We start from the raw sequence: 24,194 nt of genomic DNA on the forward strand, positions 1-24,194 counted from the left end.
GGCATTTGCTATAAGTGAAGTGGCACCATGGAAGGGTGTGGAGCAGATGAAGAACATGATCTAAATTGGGTGTCCTTGGGGCCCCTACCTCTGCATTAACTCATTTAATCCTCACTACAGAATGGTGAGATGAGAAAAACTGAGGTGCGGAATGATAAAGTCACTTGCCCAAATTCACTCACTCAAAGTTAATTACTGCAAATATTATGAATGCTGGTTTTATAATTTTTGGCCCCACAAAGTCACCACATATTATGATCTTATCTCCCCCCAGGAGAATTACCTAATCTATCTATTATATATCTCTGCCTCCTTTCTCCTTGGTTCTGGTCATTACTGAGGCTATGCATCCTCCAGAGAAATGACTGGTTGTGGCTAACACAGGGATCCCTGCCTTCAGCCACGCTACTCTCCTTGGGTTGGCCCCATTCTCCTGGCTATCCCATGAGAAGAATCCTATTTCTGTCCCCATTTCCAGATGAGACACAGTACCTAGCCCAGGTCACCCAGCCAAAAAGTGGCAGAGCTAGGATTCATACCCAGCAAGATAACTAACAGAGCATCTCATCATGTGAGAGGCTCGGGGAGGACACGCACACAAGGCAGTGACTCACATTTTCTGAGGATGGGTTTCTTGGAGGGAATAGTCTCTCCGTATTTGGCACTCCCTGCTATGCTTGAGCACATGCTCCATTTGGTGAACAAAAGATGCAGTGAGCTAGTGAAGGACGGCAGTCTATGCAGAGGGGATTGAGAGCACTGCCACAGAAGGTCCCTCATGCTCAATCCTTCTGCTGCAGGCCCCAGTCAATGCTGGCAGCTCCATCTCAGGAGATGGCCAGACAGCACCCTTAGACCGCTTTGTCCCAGGACTCTTAATTCATTGACCTGTTGTATCCCAACCTTTAGAGAGGAGAACAACATGTGGGACAGGGCCGGAATCCCTCATAGGCTGCTTACCCCCTCTTTTAACTCTTTCTTTTTTATTTTATTTTTTAATTTATTTTTTTAACTTTTAAATTACAGTTGACATTCAATATTATATTAGTTTCAGGTGTACAACATAGTGATTAGCTATTTATACAATGTGATACCCCCCCCATAAGTCTAGTACTCACCTGGCACCATACATAGTTATTACAATACAATTGAAAGGAAGTTAATTAGAAGAAATATTTTAATATTGCTATTCGCCCTTTCTCTATAATAGAACTGTCAGATATGAAAGAAAATTAGTAGAATGTATATGAAAATCCTATATAATAAAACCCTAATATGCAAATTGACCGAACGTTAAACATCTGCCCCCCAAGAGGGAGGCAACCAGCAGCAGCAATCGGGTGGTGGGGCCGGCCAGCAGGTGGCACCAGGCCGCCAGCCAAAGTGGGGGCCCCTAATTGCCACGCCCACCAGTCGCCCCACAGATCAGCCCTGATCACCGGCCAGGCCTAGGGACACTACCCTATATATTGGGAATAGTCTCTTAGATTTTAACATTAAAACCTGGAAAGACTACTCTAACACTGAAAAAAACAGAATGATGCAGCAATGACATGCATGGACTCTGGCTTGCACATTTTGTGGTCAGCCCAGATTCTGACACTTAAAACTGTGTGATAAAGCCAATTTATTTAACTTCTCTCTGCTTCAGTTTTTCCACCCATAAGATGGGGCAAATGGCACTACTGCCTCAGAAGGATCAGGTTATGTACTACTTTCTATAATCAGGGCAAAAAAATGTAGCTGCCCATACAACAGCAAGATGCTTTTCACCTGTATGAAAAGTATGGTCACTGGTGCATGCAGCATCCCAGGTTGTGAGAGGAGAGTGGGTCTAAACTGGCAGTCGGACATCCCCTGAGGGCGCAGGCCGAGCTGAGGAAACCCCACCCACCCCACCCCATGCACAAATTTCATGCACCAGGCCTCTAGTAATATATAAATCTACACTAATAAAAGAGAAATATGCAAATTGACGATCACTTCATGACACCCACAAGCCCATCAGTAGTGAGTATACAAATTAACCTAATAAAGATGGCAGCGGCCCTGCCCCCCAGCCGCTCCAGGCCTCTGGGCAGCATGCATGCAGACAAGGAGCAGCCAGGTGGGGCAGGACGCCTGCTATGAGGGGTAGGGCGGGGGGCGGAGGAAGCTACAGGAGCGGTGCTCCGGCCAGAGCGAAGACTGAAGGCTCAGGCCAGAGCAAAGATGGAAGGCATTGGCCAGAGCAAAGGCCTGGGTCCCGGGTGCCGGAGGAAAACCGATGCTGGCAGCCAGGGTAAGGAAGGCCTATTGCATGAATCTTCATGCAGCGGGCCTCTAGTTGATTAATAAGTAAACAATAACAACATGATATAAAAACAACAGAAACATGATATAAAAACAATACTGATAAAAACAATGACTAACAAATTGATTAAACTTAATCTAATATCTCCCTGTATACCACATTAAGAGTAAAAACACTTTCAGAGTGCTTGAATAATTTCCTTTGTGATGAAGTATTTACAATTTTAACATCATATGCTCTTCGAACTCGAGAGAAAGCAACATATAACTGACCATGTCCAAAAATGGGTTCAGGTAGGAATATTCCTATTCTGTGTAGAGTTTGTCCTTGTGATTTATTAATAGCCACCACAAATGCTGGCATGGGAAACTGTCTTCAAATTAATTTAAATGGGAGGGACAAATCAATTCTTGGAATCAGAACAACCTCTCCTTCCACAGATCGTATTAATACTTCAGCTTCTATTATGTTAGGTCGCAATCTTATGATAATAAATGTAGTACCATTACAAAGTGAATCTCCCATTTACTATTAAGATTTCTCAGTAGCATGATGATTGCACCTACTTTCAATTTTAATTTATGACAAACATTCTCAAAGGAGTAATACTATTAAGAAATTCGATGGTCCAAAACCGGTTTGGCTCAGTGGATAGAGCGTCGGTCTGTGGACTGAAAGGTCCCAGGTTCGATTCCGGTCAAGAGCATGTACATTGGTTGCGGGCACATCCCCGGTGGGGGGTGTGCAGGAGGCAGCTGGTCAATGTTTCTCTCTCATCGATGTTTCTAGCTCTCTGTCCCTCTCCTTTCCTCTCTGTAAAAAATCAATAAAATATATATTAAAAAAAAAAAGAAAAAAGAAATTCGATGGGAAATTTTTCCTTTTCGGTATCATCCGTTGAATCGATGGAATCATCACTCAAATAGGTGTGAAAAATCTTCATCGAGTATATCCAAAATTCCTTCATTTAATTTATGATCATGCTCATTTTTAGGACAAAGAATTGCAAGTTTACACTATTTCCAAAGGTAGCTTCAATAATAGATCCGTTACAAAACATTTCATGGGGGATTTCAATAATATCTAATCCTAAATGAAAACTGCTATCAAGTTTGCCATCTCCAAGTTTTACTAACCATTCACTATAAGTAGGATTCTCTGATCTCATATTTGTTTTAAGAGACAACTGTCTGAAATATCCCCAAACATTACAGTACTTTAAACTCATTTGTACTATGGCCGATCGCATAGCATGCAGCACAACACTGAGACATTGTCGAAAATCCGCTCTGAGAAGAACTTTCTCACCAAATGCAACATTAAAATTCATAATTTATCTTAGTATCTATCTATGGTGTTTATAGCATGACTGGATGCCATGGTGCATTCATCAATAATGAGAAGTTGAGCCTTTTATTGCTTTTAGCAACTTCACTCTTTATATCAAGTCTAGAAATTGAAGTTTCATTTAATGGAATTGGTAATTTATATTGGGAATGAAAGTTTCTTCCACCGAGAAGTAAATTTGCAGCAATTCCTGTAGACACTGTGGGTAAAACAGTACCACCATGACCTCTAATATAATGTATTAAAACTTTATAAAGATATGTTTTTCCACTACTGCCTGAACCATCCAAGAAAAAGCATTGGGGTGTACAGTTTGATCTTCAATGGCAGAAGTTATAGTCTGAAAGGCTGCCAACTATTCCTCGTTCAGAGAATTGATCAAAACCTCTGCCTGTTGTTGCTCATACGATTCATCACATGTGTTTGTATTCATTAATAAAGGATAGTCCACCCTGACTGGTTTGGCTTGGTGGATAGAGCGTCTGCCTGGGGACTGAAGGGTCCCAGGTTCGATTCCGGTCAAGGGCATGTACCCTGGTTGTGGGCACATCCCCAGTAGGAGGTGCGCAGGTAGCAACTGATCAGTGTTTCTAACTCTCTATCCCTCTTCATTCCTCTCTGTAAAAAAAAATCAGTAAAAAATATATATATTTAGCCGAAACCGGTTTGGCTCAGTAGATAGAGCGTCGGCCTGCGGACTCAAAGGTCCCAGGTTCGATTCCGGTCAAGGGCATGTACCTTGGTTGCGGGCACATCCCCAGTAGGGGGTGTGCAAGAGGCAGCTGATCGATGTTTCTCTCTCATCGATGTTTCTAACTCTCTATCCCTCTCTCTCTCTCTCTCTGTAAAAAATCAATAAAATATATTTAAAAAAAAAAAAAATAAAAAAAAATAAAAAATAAAGGATAGTCCAGAAGTTTGAAATCGGAACATTTCATTCCATGAAATGTGAATACTTCTTGAATTTCATTAAGGGCATGCATTTCACAGTTCACACAGGCATGCACAAGTCAACGTTTATTTTTAAATTGCCAATGCGTGTCATGTACCAGCCGGTCGATCGTACCAGCAAGAGCTTTACATGTATCGTGCATGCGCGAGTCAATGTTTATTTTTAAATTGCCAATGTGCATCCTACGTACTGACTGGTCGGACAGACAGATGGTCAGTCAGTCACTTAGCCTTTTTTAAAAATATATCTTTATTGATTTCAGAGAGGAAGAGAAAGAGAGAGAGAAACATGATGAAAGCGAGAATCATTGATCGACTGCCTCCTGCAGGCACCTCACTGGGGATCGAGCCCGCAACCTGGGCATGTGCCCTTGGCCAGAATCGAACCCGGGACCTCTCAGTCCACAGGCTGACTCTATCCACTGAGCCACACCAGCTAGGGCTAGCTTTTTATATAGAGAGATTATTGACTATATTCTCTATTCTGGGTCAACGCTCAACCACATGTGACTGTGTTTATAACTGGCAATTTGTACTTTTTGTTTTCTAGGATTAATCAGAGCTCTTTATTCTTCTACTTTATTTGTTCTAATTCTCTACATTTAGAATCCAAAGAACGTAGCTTTTAACTTTTCCTTTACATCATTTATCTGGTCATGGGAAAAAGTAGTGGAAAGCAACATTTTCAGCCAAGAGATTTGCAGGAGTCGATGCATTCATTCACAATGAAGATACTCAGCTGAAATGGGCAATTTGTACTTTTTAATCCCTTCCTCTTTTTCACAACTCTTCCCCCAAATCCCCTGTCCAGTAACCATCAAAATGTTCTCTGTATCTATGATTTTATTTCTGTTTTGTTTGCTTATTTTGTTTTTTAGAATCTACCTATAAGTGAAATCATATGGTATTTGTCTTTCTCTGTCTGACTACACTTAACATAATACCCTCTAGATCCATCCATGTTGTTGCAAATGGCAAGATTTTCTTCTTTTTTTAATGGCTAATATTCCATTGTATATATGTACCACTTCTTCTTTTTTTCTTTTTCTTTTTTAATATATTTTGTTTTGTTTCTTTTTTTCTTTTTTAATATATTTTGTTTTTTACAGAGAGAAAGGGAAAGAGATAGAGTTAGAAACATCGATGAGAGAGAAACATTGATCAGCTGCCTCCTGCACACTCCCTACTGGGGATGTGCCTGCAACCAAGGTACATGCCCTTGACCAGAATCGAACCTGGGACCCTTGAGTCCGCTGGCCGATGCTCTATCCACTGAACCAAAACGGTTAAGGCTGTTCCACTTCTTCTTTATCCACTTGTCTATCAATAGATACTTAGGTAGTTTCCCTATCTTGATTATTGTAAATAATGCTGCATTGAACATAGGGGTGTATATGTCTTTTCAAATTAGTGTTTTGGGTGTCTTCAGATAAATACCCAGAAGTGGAATTTCTGGGTCATATGGTAGTTCTATTTTAAATTTTTTGTTGACTTTTTTTTTTAAATCCTCACCCAAGGATATGTTTGTTTGTTTGTTTTTTCATTGATTTTAGGAGGAGGAGGAGGGGGAGAGAAAAACATCAATGTGAGAGAGAAACATCATATGCACCACCCCACCCGGGAATCTAACCCACAACTTGGGCATATGCCTTGACCGGGAATCGAGCCCTCCACCTTTCAGTAGAAGCTCCAACCAACTGAGCCACAAACCTCCATGCTATTTTCCATAGTGGCTGCACCAATTTACAATCCCAAGTTTCCCTCTCTTTAAATTGGGAGGACAGTCCTACCTCTAGAGTTGCTGTGAAGACCTATTGAGTTAATTCATGTGAGACCACCCCCGCCCCAGCACTGAGTTCGAGTTGCACAGGACGTAGCAGGTGAGGGGCATGACTAGGTAAATGGCTTCCCAGGCTGACAGGAGGAGGCCAGGCTGGAGTCCCACAGAGTAGGAGACACAACCAGCAGCCCTCGGCTGTCCCGATCTTGACCCAATTGAAGGACTCGCACTGCCCCTGCAGGCTAAGGGTCCCTCAGCCACCCTGGGAAGCCTCACAAGGCTGACACAGCTAAGAACAGGCCTCCGCTCTTCCAGGGAATGTGCACACTGACACCACTTATCCCTCAGTGGTAAGCAGGTCAGCCACAGCACATAGGGTTGTTATGAGGTACATGTGTGTTGGCCCCTGGCTGCTGGCCCCTGGCCCCCAAACCCAGGGCCCAAACCTCCATGGAGGATGCAGGCCCTGGGGAAGATCCTGTATCATTGTCTTAGGGTGGAGTGGTGGTTAGGGAGGGTAAGCCCAATGGGTCACACCCGAGGACCCAGGCCCCAAGCATCCTCATCTATAAGAGGCTCAGCCCTGCCTCATCTAGGACGATTGAGGAGATGAGATGAAATAATGCGTGTGAAGGGCAGCGGGGGGCCTGGGGGAGAGAGCCCTCAGGAGGTGAGTTCTGTTGCTGATACTACAACTGCGGTCAAGAACAAGCCCGAGTTGACCTCAGTTCACACCCCAGCTCTGCTGTCCTGTGTCAAACCCTTCAGAGCATCAGTGCCCTTGCCTGCAGAGTGAGGTGATGGTGGCACCAATGCCTCTCACTGTTGTCGTGAGTAATAAATGCAGCCACACAAGACACACTGGCCCCAGGTGAGGCCCACGTCACAAGGAGCTGCTGATGTCACAATTTGTGCACATTGAACTCTGCTTTCATCGTGAGAGAATCTCAGGGTGGCTCAGAGCCTCAGGAAGATATGGGTTCTGGGTGTTCTTAATTCACTGTGCCTCAGTTTCCCCAGCCTTAAAAGTCAAAGACTCTGAGTACTTACATCCCAGAAGTGGCATGAGGATTCAGTGAGTCATAGGGAAGTGCCTGGTCATTGTTGGTTGGACTGACGGACACTGGCATCTGGTAGTGATTGACACCTGGCATGGGCGGCCTCCTTTTTCAGGTTTAGGACCCCTGGGTCCAGCACAGCGCACCCACAGCAGGAGCAGGGAAGGCCTCTCCCTGAGGACCCCACCCCTAGAAGGCTGCCCCACCCTGCCACCTCTCCCAGCCACCCTTCCAGGAAACTGCCTGCTGCCTGAGGTTGAGACCTGTGAGTGTCCTCAGTTGGTGACCCACAGCTCAGGCAGGTGGGCAGTGGCGCTAATTCGCTTAATTAACCCGCCCCAAGGGAGCTGCCCTAAATGGAAGCCAGAACTCTCAGTCAGCTGGGATCAGACCAGCCAAGTTGGAGCCTTTGGTTGCCTTCCACTTCTGGCCCTTCAGTCACAGGAAAAAGAAGTTGCTATTGTCGGGGTCCTAACTGCACAACCTTCTGTCTTTTTATTCTTTTCTTTTTTTTAAAAAAATCTTTATATTTCAGATTATTACAGTTGTTCCTCTTTTTTTCCCCCCATAGCTCCTCTCCACCCGGTTTCCACCCCATCCCATGCCCTTACCTCCCTCCCCACTGTCCTCATCCATAGGTGTACGATTTTTGTCCAGTCTCTTCCCGAACCCCCTACACTCCTTCCCCCCGCCCCAGGATTGTCAGTCTACTCTCTTTCTATGCCCCTGATGCTATTATATTCACCAGATTATTCTGTTCATCAGATTTTTTATTCACTTGATTTTTAGATTCACTTGTTGATAGATATGTATTTGTTGTTCATAATTTTTATCTTTACCTTTTTCTTCTTCTTCCTCTTCTTACAGAATACCTTTCAGCATTTCATATAATACTGGTTTGGCGGTGATGAACTCCTTTAGCTTTTTCTTATCTGCGAAGCTCTTTATCTGACCTTCAATTCTGAATGATAGCTTTGCTGGGTAGAGTAATCTTGGTTGTATGTTCTTGCTATTCATCACTTTGAATATTTCCTGCCACTCCCTCTGGCCTGCATAGTTTCTGTTGAGAAATCAGCTGACAGTCGTATGGGTGCTCCCTTGTAGGTAACTAACTGTTTTTCTCTTGCTGCTTTTAATATTCTCTCTGTCTTTTGCTCTTGGCATTTTAATTATGATGTGTCTTGCTGTGGTCCTCTTTGGATTCCTTTTGTTTAGGGTTCTGTGTGCTTCCTGGACTTGTAAGTCTATTTCTTTCACCAGGTGGGGGAAATTTTCTGTCATTATTTCTTCAAATAGGTTTTCAGTATCTTGCTCTCTCTCTTCTTCTGGCACCCCAATAATTCGGATGTTGGTATGCTTGAAGTTGTCCCAGAGGCTCCTTACACTATCTTCATGTTTTTGGATTCTTTTTTGTTTTTGCTTTTCTGGTTGGGTGTTTTTTGTTTCTTTGTATTTCAAATATTTGACTTGATTCTTGCGATCCTCTAGTCTACTATTAGATCTCTGTATGATATTCTGTATAATATTTTTTATTTCAGTCAGTGTATGCTTAATTTCTAGTGCTAAATTTATCGGCCTTTTCTATAAAAATCTTGAAAAACCTTATAACCGTGGTTTTAAACTCTATATCCAGTCATTTGCTTTCCTCCATTTCTTTCATTTGTGATCTCTTTATTTGTCTCCACATTTTGGCTGCTTCCCTGAGTTGGTAGAGTGGCTTTGTGTGCTAGGTGTCCCATAGGGCCCAGTAGCTCAGCCTCCCCAGTTACCTGAGGTGGACACTCTTGGTGCACTCCTTTGTGGGCTGTGTGCACAGTCTTGTTGTAGTTAAGCCTTGATTGTTGTTGGTATCACTGGGAGAATTGACCTCCAGGCCAATTGGCTGTGAGGATCAGCTGTGAGAACTTCTGTGCTGGCGACACCCTTATGAGACAAGACTTGCAAAAGCCTCTGTGCTCAGCTTGGATGGGGCAGAGTCTCGGGGCGGAGCAGACAGAATTGGTTTCCTGTCAGCCCTGCCCTAATAGGCCCCTGGGTCTCAGTGTCCCGTGGTAATCGCTGCAAGCACCTCTGATAGAAAGCCGCCCTTGAGTTCCGCCCGCTGCCAGACAGTCCAGTTTCTCCCCAAATGAGTCTGGGTCCCCAGAGTCTCGCCCAGAACTGGAGTTCAGTGCTGTCGGGAACTTTTGTCTCCCTCCGACTTGAGAAAGCCAGCCACGTACTCAGTTGCCCGCCCTCCCCGCGTGCGCACCTCACTACCTCTGCCTTCTGCAGTTCCTCTGAGTCTCAGTTTGCTTTTCTCTTTCCTTCTAGTTGTAGAATTTCCACTCAGCCAGCCTTCCTGTGGTTCTGGATGATGTCCATTTTGTCTTTTAGTTGTAGTTTTGAAATTGTTGTGTGAGGCAGCAGGTTAGGTGTTTACCTATGCCGCCACCTTGGTTTCTCCCGACAGTTTTATATCTGCCGTTGTGCCTTCTCTCCTGCCGTACAAGTTTAACAGCATACAGGGAGTCTTCGGGACGGGGGATGGTGCCTGCTGCATAGTGAGGACTGTGCTCCTGGTAGCTGTTGCTTTTTCTCTCCTAGCAATACCTCAGGTCAGAGGCCCAGTTTTCACCAGGGAAATAAGACCTGAACCCAAAGGCTGGGCTAGAATCAGAAGGCAGGAGGAGGCCTCAGGGGAAGTCGCAAGAGCAATGACCCCAAAACCCAGGGGAGGGCCAGGGAGCTATCTAGTAGCGGCCTGTGGGGCCAGTAGAGGGGAGAGGGAGCAGCTCAGGGTGCTGGTCAGCCAGGCAAACTGTTCCAAGGGCAGCCCTCATTTTCCCAAGCATCACTCTGGTCAGATGCCGGCAAGTGCTTTGCAGCAAACCCTACAATGCCATAAGGTCAGCGTATTTTCCTGGTGAGCAAACTGAGGGTCAGAATGATGGTGTGACTTGCCCGGGGTCCCACAGAAGTAACAAGCAGTCAGGACTCAACTCTAAGCCTGCATCTTCAGGGCTGCTGCCTTTAATCCAGACTGTGCTTCAGTGGCTTTTAAACCACAGTGTTCTGGAAGGCAGTGTGAGGTCAGCTTTGGGCAGTGATCAGTGACTCGAGCTCACAGACCGACTTCTGGAATGGAAGGCAGAGTAGAAAGTGGAGATGGGAAAGTCAGAGGCTCCAGGCCCCTGCCCAGGGTACAGGAGCCTCATCTCTGGACCCTGTTACCTCATGGTGTATGAGCTCCCTTCCCCCATGTAACGGATGAGGAAACAGGCTAGGAGAGCTGATGGCAGCTCCTAGAGCACCCAGGCCAGAGATCTGCTGCGTGTGGCCTGGCACTTGCTGCTGGGGACCAGTCCCCAGTAGTTCTCCCTCTGTGAGGTCTCATTCCTCTTTGTGGCTGGAAGTCCTGGTCTGGGCCACTTTCATCTCACCTGCAGGAGCTTCCTCGCTGTCTCCCTGCTTCCCCTTTTGTCCCCACCTCTGTGAAGGTCACTTTTATGTTCAACAACCAGAGTAATCCTAAAAGGCAATCCAGGACCCCGCACTCGCCAGCTCAGAACTGCAGAGCCTCCCCACATGCCTCCAGGTCCCCACTGTGGCTCATGAGTCCCAGACAGTCTGCCCCTCCCGCACCCAGACCTCACCGCCCACCACACTGCCCTCCTCACTCCACCCTCCAGTCCTCAGACTCACCACTCTTGTTCCCATGTGACCCCTCAGAAAAGCCATCCTCCACCCCGTCATCCTGTCCATTTTCCCAGCTCTATTTTTCTTCTGACACCTCTTCCTACCACACATTCTGGGATCTCTGTTTATTTGCTCATTGTCAGGCTTCCTGACTGGAGGGAGGCTCCATACTCACTGCTGCGTTCCTCCTGCAGCAGCTTGGCGCAGAGTAGGTCCCTGGGAAGTATTTGTGGGGTGAGTGAATGAGGACAAACGAGGTCTCTCTTCTGTCGCACCAGGTGGCGCCCAGTGGCGTCAGGCCTTCTCGGGCCAGGACAGCTGTGAGACTCAGCTCCCGCCTCCCCACGACCCTGCTGACCCTGCTCTCTTGTTCCAGGCAGGTGGACACCAATACGAAAAACGTCTTTGGGCAGCCACGGTTGAGAGCGTCCCTCCGCGACCTGCGCTCCCCACGGAAGAACTATAAGTCCACCATCGAGGATGACCTGAAGAAGCTCATCATCATGGACAACCTGGCACCAGACCAGGAGAGAGATGCAGGAGTACGAAGTGGGCTGCGAGGGAGGGCAAGGGCGGAGGACCTACCTCACACGGCCACTCCAGCCTCTTCCTGCAGGTCCTTGGCCTTTGACCCCTGCCCGCCCTGTTTGGGTGTATGTGGCTTTGTGGCCGGGATTCGGGGCATCACATCATCAGTCAGGCCAGAGGCACGGTGTAAACCAGCCTGGTGGGCAGGCAGGGATTTATTCCACACTAGAGGACCTCATGTGACAGGGGATGTTCTTAGAGGCCTCATGGAGCCCAACCTCGGGCACTAAAAGTGGAGGCAGGGTTCCCAGGCACCAGAACCGCAGTTGTCCTTGGTCCCTCTACACCCATTGTCCCCGCCTACCCCTGACTGGTCTTGCTCTCAGGCATGCACTCTCTAGTGCGGATGGAGAGGCCTCTATCCCGCAGCACTAGGGGAGGCAGCGCTCTGTCCCCAGTGGTACCCAGCAGTGACCGATTCTCATTGGCCCACCTCAGGCCACACTACCTTCCCTAACCTGACCTGGAGCTGGAGGGCAGAACTGAGTGGTCTACAAGTGGCGGAGGAGGAATCCTCAGGGGGAAACTGGGGTGCTTTGGCCAGAAAGGGGCAAAAGTGGAGGCTGGGTGGGTAAGAGCCACAGATGTCCAGGACAGGAAGGCACTTCTGAGGACGGTGACCATGGGCCAGGCCACGACCATGCCCCGCGTCCCTCCCCTGTCTCAGCAGCAGTCGCCACAGAAGAGTCTTCAGCGGACGCTGTCGGACGAGAGTCTATGCAGTGGGCGGCGTGAGCCCAGCTTTGCCAACTCCGCCAGCCTGGAGGCAGGCCTGCCCAGCGACGTGCTCTTCACCAGCACCTGCGCCTTCCCCTCCAGCACGCTGCCCGCCCGCCGCCAGCACCAGCACTCTCATCCGCCAGGCGGCGGCAGCCCCAGCACCATCCCTGCCCCTGGCAACGGCTTCCCAGAGAAGACATGTGAGCCTGGGGCTGGCAGGGGAGTTACCCCATGGTTGGAAAGCAAGAGGGACAGGGCTTGAAGGTCACCTGTGGGTTACCTGGAGGTCAGAGGCAAGAGGTCATTGGAGTCAGCTGAGGGAGGGAACTGGGCTACACATGAACTTCAAGGGGGCCTGATGGGTAGGCACAGTGTCACTCAGGAAGCAAGGGATTATTGGCTAAGACAGGATTTCCAGAGGTTCACCTTGGAATCTGGAGCACCTAAGGATTGGGGTCATCTGACACCAGAAATGGGAGGTCAGTCTTGCCAGGTGGAGCCCTGAGGATCAGGGGTTGGCATCAGTTGACCCCCAGCCCCGTTACCTGTTCCAGCTTCAAACAGATTACCTAGTGATCATGGCTTTACCTACCTGACTCCCCCAGGTCTGCCAGGGAGGGAGTCGGGGCAGAGGTGTGGCTCATCCATCCCTCTATTCATCCAGCAAATATTTACTGAGCATCCCCCATCAAAAAGCCTTTGGTCTGCCTTCAGATCCCTTTCCACACCCTAAGGCTCTGAAACTGAAGGGAGGGAGGAGGTAGGGCCAGGCTCTCTGGCAGCACAACCCAACACCGGTGCACATGAGGCTCCTGACGATCCTCGATTACCCCGCTTAGCGGGAAAGAGGTTGCTTCCTTGCAGAACACCACCTGCCCTCCCTGGGTGCTGCGTCACATGTAGCACAGCCTCCCAAGTCCAGGCAGGTCTGGATTCCAGAGGTGTGTTTTCCCCAAGGGTTTTGTCTGAAGGACTGTCCCGTATCACTGATGGAGCCTCTTGTATGCACAGGCTGGATGGAGGAGGCTCTGGGATTTTTTTGAAAGGGTCTGTTTCTCCGCTTAGAATTCTCTGTTGGCTCCCCATTGCCATAGTGTCTGGATCCATATTCTTATGTTTTGGGGCCCAACATCAGCTCCTCCACTTCACAGTACCCTTCTTGAGATCCTCCAGGCCACCAGACCTTTCCTCCTCAGAGCATTCCACATGTCTGTTCCCTCTGCCTGCCATGCTGTTCTCCCAACCCTGCTCTTGAAACTCCTGCTTCTCCTAAAGGCTTTGTTCAGTTATTGCTCTTTCCTAGGCGTCTGCCCCAGCCCCAGGCTGGCCCATCTCCCTCGCTTCCTCTCCAGGCACCGGCCCAGCCCCTCATTACCTTCATTCCACTCTGCTGTGGGCCAGGCTCTGCTCTAGGCACTGGGCACGCAGTGACGAGCACATCAGAGAACATTCTTGCCCCAGTGGGGCTGAGTTTCAGGGGGAATTCCTCAAGCTTCCCTCACCCTCACTCTGCCTCCCTCCTATGTCTCTCATCCTTACTGCCCTGTCTGCCTCCGGCTGGGCCTGGCACACGGTTGGCATTGAACACATACTGAGGAGAAGGTGAGAGAGGGCCAAGGCAGAGGTGGTATGCACAGAGAACAAAGAAAGACACATGTGAATGCCTCTGACCAGCTCCGCCGCATCCTGTCCGTCTCAGCTCAGACGCTGCTGCCTCCAGGATGAGTCAGACACTCCTCTTAGTCCTCACCTGCGGGTGCCCCCATCCCATTCCCGATCCCTCTGCCTTTTGTTTCCCCATCACAGCCCCATTCACTTTGGTTGTCATGTGAGGATGGGTCTGTTTCCCTCCCCGGACTGGAGGCTTCCTCAGAGCAGGTACACACGTACACCTCTCTTCGCCCACATGACACCGTCCCCCTTAGTCAGGGAGAGTGCCATCTGGCCTCAGCCTGGCCGTGGGGTCCAAGTCTCTGCCTCTCCCAAGCCTGCTCAAGAGCCCTTTCCAAGCCATGTCAGAGCTGAAGATATGGCCCACCTCAGGCTTCACTAATCAAGGAGCCTCTCACAGCAGCACCTGCTGATTTCTCGCTGGGCAGTGGCAGCTGCTCCCGCGGCCCCACCAGCTCAGCGGTGAAATGCCGGCAGGCTGGAGAGGCAGAGCATGGTGGTCGGGCTCAGCTTCCTTCCAGCCTCTGTCACTTCCTGCGCGTCCACGGGGCAGATGCACCTGAGTTTGTGCCAGGTCCCCACTCACAGAAGTAACCTCTCTGTGCCTCAGTTTCCATGGTAGTAAAATGTGAACAAACTTTCTCCAGCCCTATCAACTCCTCTGCTCCCCAAGCCCCTCCTGGAACTGTAAACTCTACCCTTCCTGTCAGCCCTGATCCTGGTTCCCTAGCTGACCTTCAAGTTCAGCCACAAAACCCACCTCCCCCAAACACAGCTCCATCACAGGCTCCCCTCTCCTTAGCCCAGCCTTCGTCACCCCCCAACCGAAACCCTCTTCCCTCAGTCCCCCACACTTCAGGGTTTCTTCAGCTCCCAAGGGTCTTGTTGGGAGGGGTTGGGTCCAACTGTCAGGACCTCGGAGAAAAATCGTTAGTTTTTTGTCGGGTTTTTTTTTAGACATTTAAGTCTCCAACATGATTCTCAAATGACAACCGTAGCTGTTTAAAAAATATATATATGAGCAAAAATACTGCCCACCTCACTGTGTTAACCTGAGAGTCAAACAAGTTAATAGTGGAAAATGCTAGCACAATGCCTAGCATATAGTCAACACTGAAAAACAGCTATTCATTGTTTCTGTGATATTCTATCATCTGGAGCAAGTGTTGTAATCTGCCATGAGTCAGCTTAATGCCTGAGCACTGGAGAGCAGGGTTAAAGCAGTGTCAACAACAACCTGACCACCAAGCCATGTGGGCTTGGGCTTGGAGCAGGGTTAGTGTCGGACCACCGGCAAGTGTAGCCATGGGCAAGGCAGCTTCTTGCTTTGAGCTTCTGTGTCCCCCTGCACAACACATGGGTCATAAGGACACCTCCCTCCTGGCTAATTGGAGGTGAAGCTGTGAGATGAGCCCCATGGTGCCCAGCAAGAGGGTGCACTCAGGGAACACAGCAGCCCTGGTTCAACCACGGCTGGCCCTGCCTGAGTCGCCTCCTGACCTCTCTGTGCCTTGCTCTCCTCCTCTGTCCCATCCCCTTTATGGGCTATGAGGCATCGGACGCGCTCAGTGGCTGTAGCAAATGCAGCTGCTGATGCGACTCCTATGCTGTCTGTCACTCCAGCACCCTGAAACTTCAGGGGTCACTTTCTCCACTCGAACCCCCAGGTCTCCCCGCAGTGACTCTGCCACGGCAAACACTGTCCAGACACTGGCAACCCATTATACCTGCAGCCTGGCACCTCTCCTCCACCCCACACTCCGTAGACAGACACCACCCACTGGCTCCTTGTGGGAGTCTAATGGCAGCTCACACCCCACGCCCCCAGCAACAAACTTCTGCTCCCCCCAGCCTTCCCAACTCAGCACCAGCTCCAGCATCTTGACGTCACCGTGGATCCATCTCTGTCTTACACCCACATCCCCTATCAGAAAATACTGTCAGCTTCACCTACAACAGAGAGCCAGGGTCTCCCAATCATCCTCCACTCTCATCTCCCTCCTTGCCGTCTCCCTGCTCCTCCAGTCCCCTCCACCATCCATCCCCCAAACAAAGCCAGGAGGTCCCCGTGAACTCTGCTTTGGGTCACATCTCTCCCTGCTCAAAGCCCTTCTGTGGCTCCATCTCACTAGGAGACAAAGTCCTCATCATGGCCCACAAGGCGCCTCGCAGTCCAGCCCTGCCACCCGTCTGACCTCACTTCTCTGGTGCCTCAGTTTCTGTGATAGTGAAATGGGGGCAACCATAGTGCCTACCTCACTGTGTTAACCCGAGAATCAAACAAGTTAACACATAGAAAACGCTACACAATGCCTAGCGTGTAATAAATACTGAAAAAACAGCTATTTCCATTACTCTCTCTCCCCCTTGGCCCCTGTCCCAGCCGCATGGCCGCCTCGGTGTTCCTTAAACCCTCAGGCACATTCCTGCCTGGGGAATTTTTTTCTGGCTGTTTCATCTGCCTGGATACTCTTCCCTCCTGGAACCCCTGGCTCAGTCCCTCCTCTCCTTCAGAGCGTTTACAAATGCCATCTTCTTAGGAAGGCCTCCCCTAGCACCCTGTTTGAAACGGTACCCACAGAATTATCCAGCACTCCCACCCCCTTCCCTGCTGGGTGTTTTCCATGGCGTTTATCATCTAATAAGGCATTTATTTAATTATATATATACTGTTATAATAATTGCATAATGTGGCATAATTATATATAAGGTATAACAATATATTAATTTCTTTGTTTCTCCCACGTCATTCGTGCCCCACTCCCTCTCTCTGTTCTCCCCACCCAGCCACCATCTCGGCCTCTGAGCTCTCACTGGCTGATGGGCGGGACCGGCCACTTCGACGCCTAGACCCTGGGATGATGCCACTGCCTGACACAGCCGCGGGCCTTGAGTGGTCCAGCCTGGTAAACGCAGCCAAGGCATACGAAGGTACGTGTCCTCCACCCAACCCCACCAGACCCTACCTCCGCTGTGCCCTAAAAGGACCAGCAGAGGGCCTTGGGGTTTGGAAAGGGGACACGCTCAGGTTCCAGAATCAGGCGGAACAGGGTTCACATCCTTCCCCTGTCACTTGCTCGCTGTGCAGTCCTGGCCAACTGTCTTCATCTTTCTGGTCCTGTTACCTTATCTGCAGATCAGGGGCGTGACTGTGCCCATGACCTGAGGCTGCTGTGAGGATTACATGAAAGTTGTGTAAAACATGTCAGGCACAGAACAAGCCCTCAACGGACAATACCTTATATTATTACTATAGGGCAAAACTATAGTAGCAATCCAAATTGTGTTTAGATTTGCTTTGGCTGCCTGTCCCCACCGGGCACACGCACAGGCCCACCTCCTGGGCCTTCTCGCCCCGCTCTGTGGTGCATTGGGGCCCTCGCCAATGCTTGTCGTTACAGAGAGATCCCCTAACAGTCCTGTTTAAAACTGCCAGCACTCAGGCCCCACGCAAAGCGAGTTTTCTGCCGGGGGTCCCCGTGACTGTTCACTTGCACCAGCAGGCCCTGTGACTTCTGTTCTCTCTTCAGCATACGTGATTCTGCATTTCTGTTTTGCATTTCTTTTTGCTTTTGTGATTTCACAGACATTCTTAGAACTGGACTATAACTAGCCCTCATGGACTGTGTCACTCAGGACACTCCACTTTTTGCCATTTTTTTCTGCCACTTATTTGTTGACTAAAGCAAGTCATTTATGCTAAGAATGTGCCAGGTTCTGAATTGGGTTACTGCTATAATTTAACCTGTCTCTCTCTCCCTTGAATTTTGTCTAAACTGGTCATTTTGGTCTAGGGCAGTGGTTGGCAAACTGCGGCTCGCGAGCCACATGCGGCTCTTTGGCCCCTTGAGTGTGGCTCTTCCACAAAATACCACGGCCTGGGCGAGTCTATTTTGAAGAAGTGGCGTTAGAAGAAGTTTAAGTTTTAAAAATTTGGCTCTCAAAAGAAATTTCAGTCGTCGTATTGTTGATATTTGGCTCTGTTGACTAATGAGTTTGCCGACCACTGGTCTAGGGGCTTGCTCAGAATCACAGTGGGGTTTTGTTGTGTCCTTATCTGATGGGATTTTTTGGCAAAAATTCATCCACATTGCCTGTGTGATCTAACAAAGGTGTGGTTGGAAATGTAGTGGCGGTTCAGGCGTGAGGTGCAGAGGGAAGGCCATCGAGTGAGGAGGAGCCGGATCCCCGCTGACCCCTATCCCCTCTCTCTCCACCAGTGCAAAGAGCCGTGTCACTCTTCTCTCTCAATGACCCAGCTCTGAGCCCGGACATGCCACCTGCACACAGTCCTGTCCACAGCCACCTGAGCCTGGAGAGGGGGCCCCCAACCCCCAGGACGACCCCTACCATGAGGTGAGGTTTCCCTGGGGACATCCAGGCGAGTGACAGCCACTGCAGGTCACCCCACCACCCGGTCTGCAGTATCTGGGGAACATCTGCTTCCTCATCTAACGCTGTGGAGTGATCCACACCCTGGGCTCAGCAGTAGCCAAATCAGAGTGGGTCCAATCCTCATGGTCGGGTGGACACAACACTATACTCGGTGTTCTCACAATTGTTGCACTTCCAACTTTGAACAATGTGCTAAGTTGTGACCCCCATTGTCCTCTCTGTCGGCTTCTGGGTCTCCTCCTCTGCATATTCCTAAACTATGTGACTCTTCTCCCTGTCACCTTTCACCTCTTCCCCAGCAGGTCCCTGCTGGGCTGTCTGGGACCTGGGAATGAGGAGGCAGGAACCCTGCCCTCAGGAGCCTCCCTGGGGAAGGGAGGAGACGTGGGCCAGGCTGTCACGTTTGCCATCGTGTGTAACGTCTTTGACTGCATTGTCTTGGCAGACGGTAGAATTAAAGAGGGAGACAGCATGGAAACGACATGTGTGCAAGTCCATGAGTGTGAAGAGTGCATTGCACATGTGCACAGCCGCCCTCCCCTCGCAGGACTCTATACCACAGTCTTGCACTGGACCTGTGGGCGGTACAAGCGATTTTTCAGGATAATTTTGATTCTTCTTGTTGGCATCACACAGTGGCTTCAGGACTCAACCTCCTCCCAAATGTGGCCCCACTGTAATGACAGGAACGAGGCAGTTACAGGTGGTGCCGCCACAGAAAGAGCAGGAATAGAGAGGGTGTGGAACTGGTGGCACCTGTGGCGTCTGGGTGCTCTCCTGACCCCCTCCCCCCTGCATCCCGTCTCCCCCTGCAGAAGATCCAGGACCACGGAGGGAGGGGAGGGTGAGGTGGCCGAGTCCTCTCCCCTTCTTGGGCTGAGACCCCTTCGTCTGCTGCAGCCCACCCCCTCCCCAGCACCCACCAGATATGTGTGTCCCACGTGCCCAGTGGAGCCTTCTACAGGAAGGGGCTGCCCACTGTGCCCCGCAGAGGCTAGGCAAGCCCAAGGCCGGGGAATCTGCACTGAGGAGGAGCCATAGGCTGAGGTCCTGGGTGCAGTGTCCCTGCCTGAGCCTGGGTTTGCCTTCTGTCCAGTGGGTAATGACATGGTGACCTCCCAGGCCGTGTGGGGCCAGAGCCTGTTAGATGGAGACCATGTGCAGTGCAGGGTGGGCGCCCGGGGCCAGCGACTGTCGTCCTCCTCGGTCCCATTGTTAGTCCTGTCCACTCACGGGCCTCGTACGCTCCATGGATGTCTGCAGGATGGATTCTTGGTTTCGTGCCACGGGAGCTGGTCACACGCGGGCAGAATTTCTCCCTGAGCACATACATGGTCCATCCTCTGGGGAAAGCACACGTCAGGGCAGGCACGCGCATAGCCTTCCACCTCCACCCACATCTGACTTCCCCCAGACCTGCTCCTCCAGGCCTCCTTGGGATACCAGCAGGGAGAGGATGCCCCAGAACCTCAGGAGTGAGAGTGGCCTGACCCTGTCTCCTGTCTTTCCAGCGAGGAGCCACCCCTGGATCTGACAGGCAAGGTGTACCAGCTGGAAGTAATGCTGAAACAGCTGCACACGGACCTCCAGAAGGTAAGCCCCCCACTCCACTGCCCAGACACTCGGGGGCCAGCAAGGCTGAGGCACCTGTCCCTCCACCCCTGCTATTCGAGGGGAGGCCACCCAGCTTTGAAGATAGTCACGAGTAAAGAGTAAAAAGTGACATTCCCGAAGGCTGGTGAACACAGAGAAATCACACGTTCTTGGAGGAGGAATTAATTAGTCTAACCTTTTGGGGGCAAGAAAAGTAATTATGTACCATGTTGACCCACCAATTCCACTCGTGGGAATTTGCCCAGCAGGATCTCAAGCATGGGCACAAAGAGACCTGTGGGCGAAGGTGTTCATGCTGCACTGTTGACAGAATAAAAAATGGGAGCCAGGCCCAGCTGGCATGGCTCAGTGGTTGAGCGTTGACCTATGAACTATTTTTCCCCCCCTAATGGGAGCCAGTGTAGCCATCCCCGCACAGGTCAGTGCTAATGGACGTGACAGGTCACCCGGGCAGCAGGCATTCTGCAGCCAGTTAAAATAGTCACAGAAATCTATATATTTACTAATATACAAAAGAAATCCAGCAACTTAAACAACAAACTAAGCAAGCTGCAGAACTGTTTTCTAGAGCAACGTCATACTTGAAATAAATGTTTAACGTCCATGGGTCAGAGGACTACATAGAAAGCAGCAGTCTGAATTGTTTGTTGTATTTACCCCCAGGGTAGAAAAGTGAGAAGAAATAAGGATGGAGGAGACTTTTACTTGTTGCTTTATATATTTTGGGGTAAAAGGCAGCATATACTGTGAGTCTCAAGCACAGAAATCACAGGAGCTCTGATTCAGCTCCCACCCCAGCACCTCCTGTGACCTTGGACGAAGGGCCGCCTCTGGATGTGGAGTATCCTGGAAGGGTACCCCCGGAGAGGCCATGGAGGCAGCCCTGCGTCCACACCCCAGCTCCCCCTTGCTGTATGGGGCTGGGTTTCCCAACATCCTGGGGTGGCTGAGGGTGAAACGAGGTGATGATAATCGCAGTGATGTCTGTCAGACTGTCACCCCACATCACGCTGTGTTGTGAAAGCTCCACATATATGACCTTAGGGAAAGCTCTCAGCCACGCCTTTGTAGAGTTGAGGCTATTGGTCCCAGAGAGATGAAGTGACTTGCCCGGGGTTACTCAGCTGTGAACAAGCAGAGCTGAGCATGGCACCTGGCAGCCCAGCTCTAAAGCACAGCTGAGCCAGGGCTCACAGGCCTAGGGAGCCCTTGGCTAGACCACTCGGCTGATGCCCACACCCCGCCCTGCAGGAGAAGCAGGACAAGGCGGTGCTGCAGTCAGAGGTGGCCAGCCTGCGTCAGAACAACCAGCGGTTGCAGGAGGAGTCACAGGCCGCCAGTGAGCAGCTGCGCAAGTTCGCCGAGATCTTCTGCAGGGACAAGAAGGAACTCTGAGGTGGAGAGGCCGCCTCACCCCTCCACCTGGGCGGGTGGGGGCTCCTGCTCTCCTCTCTCCCTTAGCTCAGCTCCTGGTTGCAGGTGTGACCAAGATCATCCAGCTAGGACCCCACCACACTCCCCTTAGACACGGAAACCTGAGGGAGGCCTCCCCGGGGCTGTGAGGTAGGGTCTGCTCATGGTCCTCGAGCCCCAGCAGGCCACAGGGCCTCAGGCCTCCCTTGGCACTGCTCACCTCTGGTCCCTAGGGCTGGGCCCTGCCCACTCTGCCTCCAAGGGCCCCTCCTTCCAGGCCCCATCCTGTCTCTTCCTAGGATCTAGACATCAAAGCGATAGGAAGGAAAGAGGGAGGGCAGTAGTGAGTCTCTAAACTCCACAGTTCCAGGCGTTCATAAACCAAGTTTCTTCACCACGTACAAGAGTGTGGGCTTGGCTTGTGGGGCCCAGCCCCCTGCATGAGAAATCACAGTGTGAAAACGGCCCATTCTGCCCCGCCCAGGAGAGATCAGGGCCCGTGTGGAAACAGGCCGAGGCTCTCCTTCCTGCACTGGCGCCAGGAAGCACGGACATCACCCCCTCCTAACCCCGAATTTCAGAAAACATCCAGGAGCACGTTCTTAGCGTTTCAATTATTTCTTGGGGGTCCCCGGTCAGAGAGGGGAAACTCCGACATCAGAGTCATGTGCTTTGAGGGGGAAACTACGTGCACAGCGTTTATAGTCTGTCTCTATCCGCCCCTCAGCCACAGGTCACAGCGCCTCAGCCCCTCCACGTGCCACTTGAGCTCCTGCCCCGCCAGGCCCAGCTGCAGAGCGGCCACACCGGCCCTGACCCCGCAGCCACAGCCTCCTCCCGGCACCAGAAGGGGCTCCCCGAGCCCCCAGGTCCCGGCTGGAGAGAAACAGCCTCCATCTCTCTGCTTCTGTTTTCTGTTGGCACGTCCCTCGGCCCCCCTTGCAGCCCCCACAGCAGTGGAGACGAGGCCCCCCTCACTGTGCTCCCCGGGAGCCTTTGCTGTGGGAACCCCCATGAGACGCTGGTCCTCCAAAGGCAATAAGGGGCAGCTTGCCAGGCAGCGAGCTGGTGTGACACTACACTGTTCACCCAGGAAACAGTTTCTTTTTTTTTTTTTCCTTTAAAAACAAATATATATATATATTTTTTTCATGTAGAGTTGTGCCAGAACAAGCCTGTATGGCCACAATCTGTGGATTCCCCCAACCTCAAGCTGAGGGTTGAGGCCAGTTCCCTGTGGCTGGTGCTCAGCAGGAAGACTCCGAGGGACAACGTCAGGGTGGGCAGGCCCAGGTCTTTCCTTTCCAGGAAGCACCAGACCAGGGGAGCGGCGCGGGCCCGGCTCGGAGCTTCAGCTCCAGGCTGGGAGCCAGCACCAGGCGGCCCGGTCCCTGTCCAGAGACCTCACCGCCTTCTCTTTGGGACCAGAAACCTCAGGGAAGGGGGTGCTGGGACACAGGCATTCGGGAAGCCGGAGAAAAAGACACTGACCACGTCCCCCTGCAGTCAGCCCCTGGCCCCTGGCAGCACTGCTGCCCGGGACAAAGCCTGCACATCCGCCACCTCCTCGTCCTCACCTGGGCTGTGGTGTGAGAGAACCTGCCGGGTCCCCAGCCCTGGCCAACTACTGTGATGTCTCCACTCCTCCTCCCAGACCCCCTTTCTGGACGGGTTCTCCAAGACCTCCCCGCCCCCTTTCTCCAGTCCCTAGCCTGGAGCCCGCGCCTCCCCCACCCCTTGCTTTTAAGTTGTCACCTCATCTTCAGATCATTCTAATCATTTTGGGGACCTAATCGGACCTAATCGTGTACATTGACAAGTGTAAACTATGATTTTTGGTTTTCTGTTATTTTTTAAGGATCTCTGCAAAACAAATCTATTTAATTTGAAGCTGGTGTTCTATCTCATGGGTAAGATAGAAGCATGATTTGGTTTGGGGTTTTTTTTGTATGATTTGTTTCATTTGGATTTTTTATTCTTGTCTTTTTTTCTATCCCTGTCTTGAGATTTTCTGGCATGTTTCTGGAGGTTTCAAAGGAAATAAATGTTTCATAGAAATAAAGGGTCTGTGTGTTCACTAGCTGGGCAGCGGCCTGGAGTCACTGTGAGAGGTGGTCCAGCCCCAGCCGCCCGGTCGTCCCCTTGTCCCACAGTCTCCGTGCGCACACACTTCCCGACGTACCAGGGGACACCACCTTTGCAAACATTTCCCCCTGAAACCCAAATGACACAGATCCACCCCTCAGAACCTAAAAGTCCTTCTTACGTTACAAAGGGAGATTCTGCCTCCGAAGTCACATACCACTAGTGAATGCCTGAAAGCAGGGCCCAGCCCACAGAGTTGTGTTAGTTTTAGAATTAGTGGGCAACTTTCAGAAATCGAGATTGAACAAAAGGAAAGCCAGGTTTCCAGCTTGGTAACTCTTGTCCTTCACAGTAACACCCAGAACTAAGGGCCCACCCACGCCTCCTTCGGCTAGGCGGTCGCCCAGGCCACTCCCCCCAGCTCAGGCTTATTGGCACCCCGTCCACCCAACGTGGGGAGGGGCGATGCCAGGCACAGTGAGTCGGAGGTGTCAGAGAAAGACTGACACACCCCCTGTGACCTCCCCTGGCCAAGGCCTTTCTCTGGGGACTCCCATCTCGGGGTGGGGGTGGGGGTGGGGGGGCCTTGAGCTCTGGGCCC

The 24,194-nt window shown here is 50.8% G+C and overlaps 1 protein-coding gene across 1 annotated transcript in view; it reads left to right on the plus strand.

Moving 5' to 3' along the window:
• Positions 1 to 23,564, plus strand: part of SIPA1L3 (signal induced proliferation associated 1 like 3) — a 249,937-nt gene extending 226,373 nt beyond the window's left edge. The window contains exons 17-23 of the mRNA XM_054710125.1: positions 11,484 to 11,649; positions 12,366 to 12,615; positions 16,874 to 17,017; positions 18,307 to 18,442; positions 19,993 to 20,074; positions 21,347 to 21,491; positions 22,666 to 23,564. Of these exons, the coding sequence (XP_054566100.1) occupies positions 11,484 to 11,649; positions 12,366 to 12,615; positions 16,874 to 17,017; positions 18,307 to 18,442; positions 19,993 to 20,074; positions 21,347 to 21,490 (922 nt within the window). The 3' untranslated portion in view covers position 21,491; positions 22,666 to 23,564. The remainder of the gene's footprint in view (positions 1 to 11,483; positions 11,650 to 12,365; positions 12,616 to 16,873; positions 17,018 to 18,306; positions 18,443 to 19,992; positions 20,075 to 21,346; positions 21,492 to 22,665) is intronic.
• The last annotated feature ends 630 nt before the right edge of the window (positions 23,565 to 24,194 follow it).

This window comes from Eptesicus fuscus, chromosome 21, assembly GCF_027574615.1.
Source record: "Eptesicus fuscus isolate TK198812 chromosome 21, DD_ASM_mEF_20220401, whole genome shotgun sequence".
Classification (NCBI taxonomy): Eukaryota; Metazoa; Chordata; class Mammalia; order Chiroptera; family Vespertilionidae; genus Eptesicus; species Eptesicus fuscus.